The following is a 12703-nucleotide window of genomic DNA, read 5'->3' on the forward strand; positions in this document are numbered from 1 at the left end:
GGTGTAAACATTCTACACTCCTATTATACAACCTCATTATGGAAGCATAAGGGATTTATATCTATTCGGCATCTGGGTTTTCATTAGGGATCAGTGTGACAAAATAATTGCCACTGTGCAGACAATACCATGAACCATGAAACTCTATGGGAATCATCTGAGATTTCATGGGTGCAAAATACTTGATGGCAAGCTGCGTGTGCCCACTCCATCACCCATATTTTAATGTCTCTTGTAGGGACAGCTGAGCTGGGTAATCTTTTATATTCTTGAGAGAGACTGTCCTTTACACCATTCCCATCAGTCTAGAGAAACCATTTCTTTGTGACATCTCTAAGTGAAACCAGCCTTACACACTTTGTCATTTTGGGTTCTAAACTTAGCCTGGCCAAATTTCACCAAGCTGCGGACAGCTGTATGTGTGATGCATGATGGGAGAAGGCCAGACGTTTGCACATGTACAGTACACTGCAGTCCACCCACTCCTCGTTCCCACCACATAGCTTGACTGCTGTCAATGCATTTCTATAATATTTGCCTACTGCCAATACTCGGTGTGAAAATCTGTGCTTTTTAGAGAAAATCTGTTGCTTTTCTCCTGTGTGACGTATTGAGAAAGATTGATTCATAAAGAGAGTCATTCTCACTCACATTCAAAGATGAATGTTAGCTTATAAATTGGTAATGCAAGATGTAATAATTGGCAGAGTCTTATACTAAAATATGAACAGGGCTCCACGATGTTCAGCAGGCTCAACACTGTTCATGACACTGTGCTAACATTGGCTCATGGCCTAATTTGCAATTATTCTCAATTAATTATATTGCAAGTCACAGTAAGGCCCAGTTCTGTGACTAAAGCGTTACTGTGATTCAGAACCTCCTTTTGGTACTGAGGTTAATTTATGTGACCGGGATAATTAGGGCTAGAAAAAATGTAAGATAGTAGGCAGGTGATTGTGGTGCCTGATAAAGTACAGTGCAAGTTCTATGAGGATTGTACTATTCATCAGACGTTACCTGTATGTTGCTTACTAAACTACATTGAAATATCCTGAACTCATTGCCCCAAATAATGAATTGGCACAGTCAGAAAGTAGACAGGATCAGTACAAAGGACACATGTTAGAACCAGGTATAAACGTGGCTTCTGATAGTTGTCTTATTTATGATTTGTGCTCACGTGCCTCTGTCAGACTGTCTTCATCCTTTTAAGTGGGTTTCACAGCGGTGCCAGTCAAAAGCCTACTAAACCTAAAAAACAAGAGGCCTCATATTATATCTCTACATCAAAAGKAACCATTGAGTCCAGTCAGAAAAATTGATTACCAAAAATAGCTTTTCTATATCTGACCCTGACATTGGTATCACCGCTGGAGACATGCCTATGGGCCTGTTGCTGCCTGCACCAGAGACATTGAGAGATGGGAGGGATGAAAGGAATGTTTTTCATAGGGAGAGAGATGGTGTACGTGAGCGACTACCCCATCTCTAAGACTTAGGTTTCGGTGTCGTCACACAGGTTCACGCAAACGGCATGCTCAGCAGCCCCTGTATATTTGCAGCCAAATTYATGAGCAGTGGGGTTTTAGGTTTGATATTCAGGAGCACATAAATAGGTGCTAAAATGCATGTTGATATGTCTCAAATATGAGTCAATATGACTCCAATACCATATACAATTATCTACACAGTACTTACCAAATAGTACTTGTTTCTTGAATGACACAATATACAATCTTGTAAGAGGTGGTTTTTAATAGGTTGTACAATTCCCAGCATGACAAAAACTTTGCCAATGCTGTGAGTTAGGGTATYCACTGCATACTCCTCCTGTGCCTGATTGTGAGTTGAATGTGGCAGCAGGTCGGTGTCAGACCACAGGCCCTGTGATTGAGAGGCCCTTGACGGCCACTTGTTCCTCTGCCAGAAAGAGGGTGGAGGGACCTCCGTGGCTCCTCACCCTCATAGACATACACTGAGTGTACAAAACATTACGAACACCTTCCTAATATTGAATTGCATCCCCTTTTGCCCTCAGAACAGCCTCAATTCGTCAGGGCATTGACTCTACAAGGTGTCGAAAGCATTTCACAGGGATGCTGTGGGAAGCATTGACTTCAATGCTTCCCACAGGTGTGTCAAGTTGGCTGGATGTCCTTTGGGTAGTGGACCATTCTTGATACACACGGGAAACCATAAATATGRAAAACCCAGCAGCATTGCAATTCTTGACACACTCTAACTGGTGCGCATGGCATCTACTACCATACCCCGTTAGAAGGCACTTAAATATTTTGTCTTGCCCATTCATCCACTGAATGGCACACATATACAATCCATGTCAATTGTCTCAAGGCTTACAAATCCTTATTTAACCAATCTCCTGCCCTTCATCTCTATTGATCGAAGTTGATTTAACAAGTGATCAATAAGGGATYGTTATTTCACCTGGATTCACCTGGTCAGTCTGTCATGTTCCTAATGTTTTGTACACTCATTGTATAATGGCTCTATGATCCACACAAATACCGCAGAGGGTAAAGATGACAACAGCCCTGTGAGGATTGAGGTGTGTGTGGAGCAGTTTGGGATTGGCCCTCAATATCACCTCTTCTCCTTACTAGAAAAACGTACAAATATTGAAACTTTTTCTAACATGAACCAATTGTGATTCTTGAAACTGAAGTCAAGCTAATAGAATAACATATAACATGATGAACCTGCAAGTTGGTGTGTGGTTGTGACAAAATGTACACATCAGCCAGACAGATCCCCATCTTTATAGTTGGCCTGTGCACAAATGATGTCATACTGAAGATCTATTACAAACCAATTTGTCATGKACGTTAGTTATTAGATCAAGTCTGCATGGCTATGAGGAGATTTGACAAGCATTGTGGTTTATCATTGTGGTTATTTCCCACCCTGCAATGCCACGTCATAATAGTACAGGGGGCAATGGACCATGTCCACAATGACTCACTGTATTCTAGTTCTGGGGATCTAAATCTACTATGACGATTGACCATTGATTCAATAAGCAAGTAAAAAGTATGAAATCATCAATTTTAAGCCCCTGTCTTTCCAAATGATTTAATGGATTGGAGATTTATTGAGACCACTGTGAAATCCATTGCCTTGTTTTGTCACATTATGGTTTCTGAAAAGACATATTATAATACATTGAATGTAATGTGAAATATTTAAACCTCCGCACCTACAAGTTCACATCGCTAGTATGATGAAAAGAGGTTGGTGTGGAGCCCAGTGGAGAGAAGGTACCCTCRAAGTTTCTAGACTGTAATGTGACCATAGCGATGAAASAAAAGCAGGAGTGAAAGAAAATACCAGAAATATCATTTGATCTGTTTCAAAAGCACATGGTTGTTATAACTGTTTGTTACTTTTCATTTGTGAATATGGACATTTTAAGTAGAAGTAATGCACCTTATTTGAATGTTTTTCCTTTTATTCCTTTGAAGCCTATGGTTCTTAACTTTTTAATTAGAAATTTGGTTTTGTAGTTTAATTCACTAGATATTAAGACATTATTAAATCATGTATATTTATTCTACAATGTGATGAATTAAACTGTAACAAGTATATGATGAATATTGCAAAATCTTTCTGCTGTCATCTCCTCTTAAGATTTGGGGTTCCTCTGAATAAGCACCTCTGAGACATTATTGCGCAGCATGCACGTGATTTTCTTGATTACACCATTGCTCTWTTAACACCATGGTGACCAAAGTTTTGTCTACAATCCTTAATGCAACGATGGTGAAGAAATTCGGCAGAAACAACAAAGCTTTATTACAGGCATCCTTAAAACGACACGAACAACACTTTAACATGGCTAACAACATCAAACATGGGCGCCATGAGCTGACAGAGCGAGTGTGAGAGTTGACCGAGGCTTGGCAGCAGAGAGGCCTGAGACTGTTTTGCTGCCACGACACCTGATGTATCCCAAATTGCACACTTTTCCTTACAGAGCACTACTAACTTTTGACCAGGGCCCCTGGGAATATGGTGCAATTTGGGATACACCCAGTGTCAGGTAAGACAGTTGCTGAGACGACAGTCCAAGGAGCCAAAGGTGAGGGAGGCACACGTCTCACTCCTTACGGCAACACTCAGACTGATTCCTCTCAGATAGAGAGGGAGGAGAAGAGGGCCGCCACTTTGCCATTTCTGCTACTGCTCTATAAATAGTATGGTGGTATTGGACATAAAATGTCACATTCTGCCATAACCCTAATGCTCTATTCTTCAGTTTAAATTGATTGATGTTATTTTCCATAAATAACATAAATGTGTGCTTTGATGTTTCATTTAAATGTATGTCTCCGGTGGAGTGGGGAAAATATTGATTGAGAAAACAAGAAAGAAAAAAACACTMAATTTTATCGTAATATGTTGATATTTTATTAATATCCCTGTTCTTGAAGGATATCACGTACACCAAATATCTTTGGCAGTTAAGCGCATTCAATGTCTTAAGAAGCCAAAAACAGTCATTTGCTTTCACAAACACAATAACAAATAAAAATAACCACAAAATAATKAACTGCATGTAAATAACATACAAAAATCCCATGCCTACTCAGTAGGTAACAACAACATGTTGACTCCTGAATACGTACATACTGTATTTACAGTTCAGTTATAAAAAATATATTATTTTGCTTACATTCTTGTGTAATCTGTGACCTCGGTTTCCTCCAAATTGCCCCTTAAAATCGCTCTTACATTCCCTAAAAAATAAATTTCACACCTTAAGGCTAMTAATCACAGAGTGATAAACAAAACATAGTTTTGTTTGCTAAGCTTCACAAAAGGCACCGAAGCGTTTATAATGAAGAATGTTCATTATTTCATGATGATAAAAAAACAACATGGGAGATAGTACAAGTGGGTGATATATACAGAGCATAGAAACAAATGTCAGTGTTACGGTTACCATGCTCGAATTCTTAATTGTTCTTCTCCAATAAAGTTATCACACATTGTTACCACAAGAGAAAATATATTCAGARAATTCGGTGCCATCAAGTTCAAATGATACCATGTAAAGAACGATAATCTACAAAGTCTAAAAGGATGAAAAACAAAACATRGCACATGTACACTATACATGGGGCTGTTTGTGTACCATCAGTCTTTTTGAATTCAAGGTTGTCAGTATCAAAAGTACCACCAAAGCCCAATATTCTATGTTCTTTAGATCTCTGAAGACTCATTGAAGTACTGAGGTTGAGTTGAAGAGAGAAACAGTTCCCTTTCTATCCTCGGTCGTCTCTCTCTGTCATGTTTCATGATCTTTAATCGCTGTATGGACACGGAGGGAGTAAAAGTGCATTTGAAAAGGTAACAATGTTGTTTCCTTCTTCTTTTACAAAAATAAAAATAAATGATCATTAAAGATATGAAAGTCTTAGCAGATATCAATGTTTTTTGGAGAGAGTGTGGACTGCAGTTTTGACTGAGGAGTGCCCACTTGGGAGATGTAAATGTTTGTGGGGGAGCCGTATGAGGTGGAAACCTGTGTCTGAAATGTACTGGAGGCCGAGGAGTACATGGTGTTGACTGATGGGGAGCCATAAGAGCTGTGCACTGGGGAGGAATAGCAGGAGGGCGCTGGGGAGGGGTATGAAGACARCACTGGGGATGAGTAAGAGGAGCTAGGAGAGGGGTATGATGTGGAGGGGGAGGAGTACCCTGAGACTGGGGAGGGGATGGCCATGGGAGTGGGCCCTGCCTTCTCCACCTTTCTGTCCTTTGCCTGCCTCAGGTGGATCTTGGTGTGCCTTTTGCGCTCATCACTGCGGGCAAACTTGCGGCCGCAGATGTCGCAGGCGAAGGGCTTCTCGCCGGTGTGCGTGCGGATGTGTGTGGTCAGGTGATCGCTGCGGCTGAAGTTGCGCATGCAGATGCGGCACTGGAAGGGTCTCTGGCCCGTGTGGATGCGGATGTGGCGTGTCAGCTCGTCTGAACGGGAGAAACGGCGGTCGCACGTCTCCACGGGGCAGGCGTAGGGGCGCTCGTGGGGCGGGGTCTTGCACTGGCGGTTGGGGTACTTGCGCATGCGGTTGGGCTTAACCGGCGGAGACTGGTAGGAACCTTTACGATCCTGAGAGCCATTCTGTGTGGCGAAAGCCTTGATGGTGGACAGGGGTGTGAGGGAGAGCTGCTGCTGGATGCTCTGAGACTGGAAAGGCTTCTGGTCGGGGGGAAGCAGGCTGATCTCACCCTGCTGCTGGGGGAACAGGTAGTCTGGGATCATGGGCAGAGCCATGTTGGAGGAGCAGGTCTTGCTGCTGGCGTAGGTGGGTGGTGGGTACTGGACTGAGGTGTTTGACGGGCTGGGGAAGGACTGGTTAGAGTCAGGGAAGAGGTTAGGGCTAACACTAGAATAGGTGGGTGCAGCTGAGTAGATGGGGTTGGAATCACCAATTTGGACAGAGCAGCTCATGGTGTGTGAGGAGGAGCTGACCGGAGCAGCAGAGGAGCACGGGGCAACTGAGGTGGGCGGTTGGGACATGCCTATCAGCCCACTGACCAGGCTGTATAATGGCTCTGCCCACAGGCTGTTGCTGCAGCTGGTTGCAGGCTCCAGGGTGAACCTCCCTGTGTAGGAGATGGAGGGCAGGCGAGGGGTTGAGTAGGTCTGGTCRATGAGAGACTTGTCACAGCCGATAGAGATGTCAGGCAATGTATCTGAAAGAACAACAACAAACAGTTAGCATTTAACAGCTGCCGTGTAAAAGCACATTTACATTTGCTGCAGATGGCAGCCCCCACTACTTTTTAGGATTCAGGGGGTGAGCTTTGAAGAATCCTGCTGGTTCATACAAAATACATCCCACATCAAGTTATAAGGAGCGAGTGCTGACAGTCTCATATTTCTACCAAATGCATGTAAATTACGCAATCAGTTAAATCATAGAACTATACTACATATTCATTCATTTTTTGTTMTTTTTTGTTGCAAAAATTAAATCATCCAATCGTCATAAAAAGACAAATAACGGTACAGCTCTACGCACAATAATAATAACACTTTTTAAAGCTATTTATAATTTATMCAAACATCTTAACATATTAATATTTTTTGCATAGACTATGTCAGACCTCAAATGCAACCTCATAGATTATGCACATTTTCATGCATATTGCTGAATGAAACCATAAAGAGTTCACAGTTAGAGCAGCCCTTACCTCCATTCAGATGTTCGTATGAGTCTCCTGGCTCCCCGGTCCCAAAGCCTACACCTTCTGGTGTGGAGGCAGCCAGGAATGTGGTCCCTGCTGAGTGGAGCAACATCAGCTCCTCCAGCTTGGGGTAGCTGTCCATGGGAGAGTAGGGGAAGCCTAGTGGGTCTGATGTCTGCAGGGCTGAGAGGAGCATCTCTGTCTTGGCTGCAGCCATGGTACTGGTGCTGCCGGTGTTCTGGCTGTCTGGCGACAGAGTAGCTGGAGGTGGAGACGCTGCTCCTGCTTGTCTCAGGTGAGAGGAGATTACCGGCTGTCTTTAGAGGAGAACTCTGAAGATGCTGCTACTGCTCTTGTTGAGGAAGGATTCCAATGCTGAAAGATCTCAAAGGCTTTGCTGCTTTCAACTTGGCGTCTTTGCAAAAGGTCCCAGTCTTCAAAAACGATGTTGTGGTTCATTCATTCCAGAAGGGTAGGAATGAAAACATATATTTCTTTCTAATAATCCTGATGAGTGACTGTGATCAAGAATTAAGAAATATGTAGCTGTTGTGTTTTCAATTTTGATTAACCTTTTATCTTTTAGTTCACGTGTTTGGTGTGTGCTAGAATAAGTTCTAAACTTGCCTACTATGGGGCTGTCTGCTCTGTAGCGTATTGACATGAGCTCTATTTGGCTCCGATGACTGTTTCCCTCGGCTGAGGATTCCACCGCTTTATAAAGCCTCTTGCCGTGACGTAAATGTCCAWATTAGGAGTGGAGGAAAGCCATATTTAGGCAACGCAGTGGAGTACACGGAAGGCTTGTCAGAGTAAATGTGGAGAGCGGGAGACTGTTTATCCAAATATTCAAAAGAAATCTGATATTTCACACGGTGCATATTATAACAAAAGTAGTTTCTATATAGAAATAAGCAACGGCCGCTGCTGTTTTGCCGTGGTTTTCGGAATAAATGCAGTTTTCCTATCTATACAGCGCACCGCCATTGCCGGAAACCTCGGCTATGACATGCCATATAAGGTCGTCCCTTCACACGAACCGGTTCCGGTGGGTTTCCACTTCCTTGCTCTTATTAGGAGTTTCCAGTGGTAATTCTGATCAGAGCTCGGCAATAAATGTGCGAGACCTGGTCAAATCCAGCACGATTTGAGACAATAACTATAATGTCTGCACCCAATTACATTTTCTMAAACAATGTCACAAAATGTTGAGTGGAAATTAAAGCCTACATATACAGTACATATATTTTTACATACACATATACACACACACACATATATATATATATATATGTATTATTGAATAAAGCTCAGATTGTCCCGAAAGTAACATAATGACGCCTGATGGTATAGCCTCGTTATGTTACTTTTGGGACAATCTGAGCTTTATTCAATAAGTGTCCATTTATTTCAATGGCCGCAAACATTCTTACTTCCACTAGATTTCAATATATCTTCAGAGCAAGACTCACTCCTCAATGCAAGATGGTTTGCGAGACGTTGTGCAAGATGGTTTGGGCAAACCATGTGTTCTGGGCACTAATCAAACTATACCCTTGCATGACGCTGTTCATTGTGGAAGAGTTGTAGGTTGCACAAAAAWTGTCACTGTACTGTAAGCTATTTCACTAGACTTTGATTATAAACTTGCTCTCTGCGCTATTGGACATACAGGCTGAAGCCAACTCTGCTGCCCATGGGGTGTTTCTTATTCAATACAGGGGAGTCTCTTTCTCCGCTCTATCTACTTATTGGACACTATCTAGGGAGCTATTTTTAAGACAGCAATATTCTGGTTAGGTGAGAAAGTGACGCTGGGTTGCCCCACGTTTGGGACTCAAACAGTGCAGGACTTCCAGAAAGCGCAAGGAGAAAACTTTATTGCAAGGTTTAGCTATATAATTTAGTAAAATGTTCTTATTTGAACACACAAGTAAGAGTGATCGATCCAATAGAGATGTGTTCAGTTCTGCCAGTTCTGTTCTCTGTGGCGGGTTCTCTGAAGTCAAGGCAGGCGCAACAAAGCCCTCGACGCAGTGATAACTCTACTGAGCATGCTCCCTATTTCAATCTGCGTATCTGGGTCGGAGGTTCTGGCAGACTTTCTTGATTTCGTATTAGCGATGGTAAACTAGGACAAAACTGATCTGTCACATAATGTCATCACATGTTTGATGGTGCTTCATGAAATGAGAAAGAAGAAGTGAGAGATTGGCAGGTTTACCTGGGTCAGTGAGTCGGCTACGCAGTGAGAGGGGCTATAGGGTGCTACGTGACTGGCTTTGGAGATCACGGATCACAGGTTGTTATGTAATTTGTCCTACTTTATGACTCTGTTTCAATCCAGGGATTAAAATGGATCCCGGATAGCACTAACCCTTGCGAATTGAAGAAAAATATCTACGTTTTTTAWTTTTTTTATTGTTCACATTTTTGGGGGACACCTTTGTGAAGTAGGCTTAATGACAATCACCGAATGTCATAACATTTATGGTGTTTGTAACAGATGTCTCTTTGCATTCATCAAATGTTTTGAAGTAATTTGTTAGACAATCAGATAAAAGCATCATGACTGGTTTTCTACACGCCACATTAAATATAATACATTTGACCGTTAAATGACATGTATTTACTATTAGACTCATAAAAATGTTAGTGCACTACTAAAGGCTCCCCGGAATGTCACAGTAGAAAAAAAAACTTTTCCTTGACAGGATAATTAATTATTCTCCTCATTGACTGTGCATTTTCGGCAAATCTTACTTTTACCACTCCGTAAATTGTTGAATTTCTTTGCGCTTGTCACTTAGCTAGCAGTTCTCAGCTGTTAGCAGCAGCCAATGACTAGCAGTTTCTTACTGGCATAAAAACGGATTATTGCCATTATTTTTTGAGTTAACATAACAAATCAAACATTAAAGGTGCAATATGCAGAAATCACTCCGCCATTTCCTGGTTGTTAAAATTCAAATAATTAACCAAAAATATTGTATTTTCAGCTGGTTGAAGCTGGTGTACAAAACCAAAAGTAAAAGATGCAAAAATGAAACAACAGCATGCCGCTTCTTAGACTTGCTTTCAATGACAATGAAAGATCTATAACCCACATTTCTATGTGAATTTGGTTCAGGTCACCCAAAAAAGTAGATATTGTAGCTCTACACCTAGTAAACAATTCATGGTAACTTCATAAACAATTAATTTCGACCCAGAGTTTATTTRAAACATGCGTTTATTTGCWGAAATTTTGCCATTGCCCGGCTATTATTATTTTATTATTTTATTTATGTAACGGCTGTAAGTAAGGATCGGAGGACCAAGATGCAGCGTGGTGCGTATTCATTTTAATAAGAATACTTACAATAAAGAACAAAAACAATAAACCAACAAACGAACTACGACGAAACAGTCCCGTAACGTGAACATAAACACAGGAACAGGAACAATCACCCACAACCCACAATACAAAACAGGCTACCTAAATATGGTTCCCAATCAGAGACAACGACTAACACCTGCCTCTGATTGAGAACCATATCAGGCCAAGCACATAGAAACAGACAAACTAGACATACAACATAGAATGCCCACTCAGATCACACCCTGACCAAACAAAACATACAAACATACAAAGCAAACTATGGTCAGGGCGTGACAATTTAACCTTTATTTAACTAGGCAAGTCAGTTAAGAACAAATTCTTATTTACAATGACGGCCTACCCCGGCCAAAGTCTAATCCGGACGACTGGATTGGCTGGGCCAATTGTGCGCCGCCCTATGGGACTCCCAATCACGGCCAGTTGTGATACAGCCTGGAATCAAACCAGCGTCTGTAGTGACGCCTCTAGGACTGAGATGCAGTGCCCTTGACCGCTGCGCCCTTCCGGAGCCCTATTAAAAGGGACAGGTGGCTATTTGAGACTTGATGTTTAATTGAAGTTTTACGGTTGTCATTTTGTTAAATTATATTGTGGTGGCTAGGGGAAAATATTATGTGATAGCCTACTGTTTCTTACAACACCAACAACTAATGTTATTACAGCAGTCATTACAGTTGCGCAGTATGACCATCTCATGCCTCATACTTTTTCAGTGATTGAATTTTCTCTGTTGTGGAGACAGCAAATAAATATGTGCGTAAATGTTCTGTGTTTTTGGCAATGCAATGGATGTGTGATAGTCTTCTGAACAGTAAGCAGCTATTAAGTCAAATGATGCAGGCTAGTATCTCAGATAAGAGATGGGGAAAAACGGAAGGTCATCCACCATTTTAAGAGTTATAAAAAATAACATACATACAGGGTGTGATCCACCAGTAAATTGTTGTTGTATTTTCCTCTTGTGGTTTGGCGGAGKYGGGAAACCCCTCCCCTCCCTCTCCTCTCCTCAGCATCAGTGTGTGTCCCCCATGGCATGGCCCACGCAGTACAGCAGAAAAGAGGGAGAGGAATGCTTCCCTCCCTGACAGGGCTTCTCCCTACTGCAGGCTTACCCTCGCCTCCTCTCCCCCCTCCCACACTTACTCCCCCCCCCCTCTCTCCTTGCTCAGCAGCTGATATGTAATTAATCCCTGGTCCCTTGCTGAAAGTGAGAGAGAGAGAGAGAGAGAGAGAGAGAGAGAGAGAGAGAGAGAGAGAGAGAGAGAGAGAGAGAGAGAGAGMGAGAGAGAGAGAGAGAGAGAGAGAAAGGGAGTGTGCTCCCCTCATCTCTGCTGCACAGGCCTGTACTGTCTCCACATCACTCTCACAGCTGAGCACATCTTGCCATCATTATTTAGGTTTTTACAACATGACACAGGTGATAGTTGTGTCATGGCCAACACAGGTTTTGTCATTGTGCACGCACACTCACAGACAGACAGATACACACACACACACACACACACACACACATACACATATACACACACACATATACACACAACCACACACAGAGATACAGTGCCTTCGGAAAGTATTGAGACTCCTTGACTTTTTCCACATTTTGTTACATTACAGCCTTATTCTAAAATTGATTAAATCGTTTTTTCCCTCATCAATCTACACACAATACCCCATAATGGTGAGGCAAAAACAGTTTTTTTTGAAAATTTAGCAAATTTATTTCAAATAAAAACAAAAATATTTAATTTACATAATTATTCAGACCCTTTACTCAGTACTTCGTTGAAGATCCTTTGGCAGTGATTACAACATCGAGTTTTCTTGGGTATGACGCTACTAGCTTGGTACACCTGTATTTGGGGAGTTTCTCCTATTCTTCTCTGTAGATCCTCTCAAGCTCTGTCAGGTGGATGGGGAGCGTTACTGCACAGCTATTTTCAGGTCTCTCCAGAGATGTTCGATCGGGCTCTGGCTGGGCCACTCAAGGACTTTTAGAGACTTGTCCCGAAGCCACACCTGCGATGTCTTGGCTGTGTGCTTGTGGTCGTTGTCCTATTGGAAGGGGAATCTTTGCCCCAGTCTGAGGTCCTGAGCGCTCTG

General features: G+C 42.2%; 1 protein-coding gene across 1 annotated transcript; it reads right to left on the minus strand.

Moving 5' to 3' along the window:
* Positions 1-4816: 4816 nt before the first annotated feature.
* Positions 4817-7989, minus strand: LOC111981999 (early growth response protein 1). The gene is made up of 2 exons (XM_024013506.2): positions 7225-7989; positions 4817-6723 (listed from the first exon to the last, which is right to left on the minus strand). The coding sequence occupies exons 1-2, from the start codon at positions 7433-7435 to the stop codon at positions 5441-5443; spliced, it is 1494 nt and encodes a 497-aa protein (XP_023869274.1). The 5' UTR covers positions 7436-7989; the 3' UTR covers positions 4817-5440.
* Between the last annotated feature and the right edge of the window lie 4714 nt (positions 7990-12703).

This window comes from Salvelinus sp. IW2-2015, linkage group LG20 (genome assembly GCF_002910315.2).
Source record: "Salvelinus sp. IW2-2015 linkage group LG20, ASM291031v2, whole genome shotgun sequence".
Lineage (NCBI taxonomy): Eukaryota > Metazoa > Chordata > Actinopteri > Salmoniformes > Salmonidae > Salvelinus > Salvelinus sp. IW2-2015.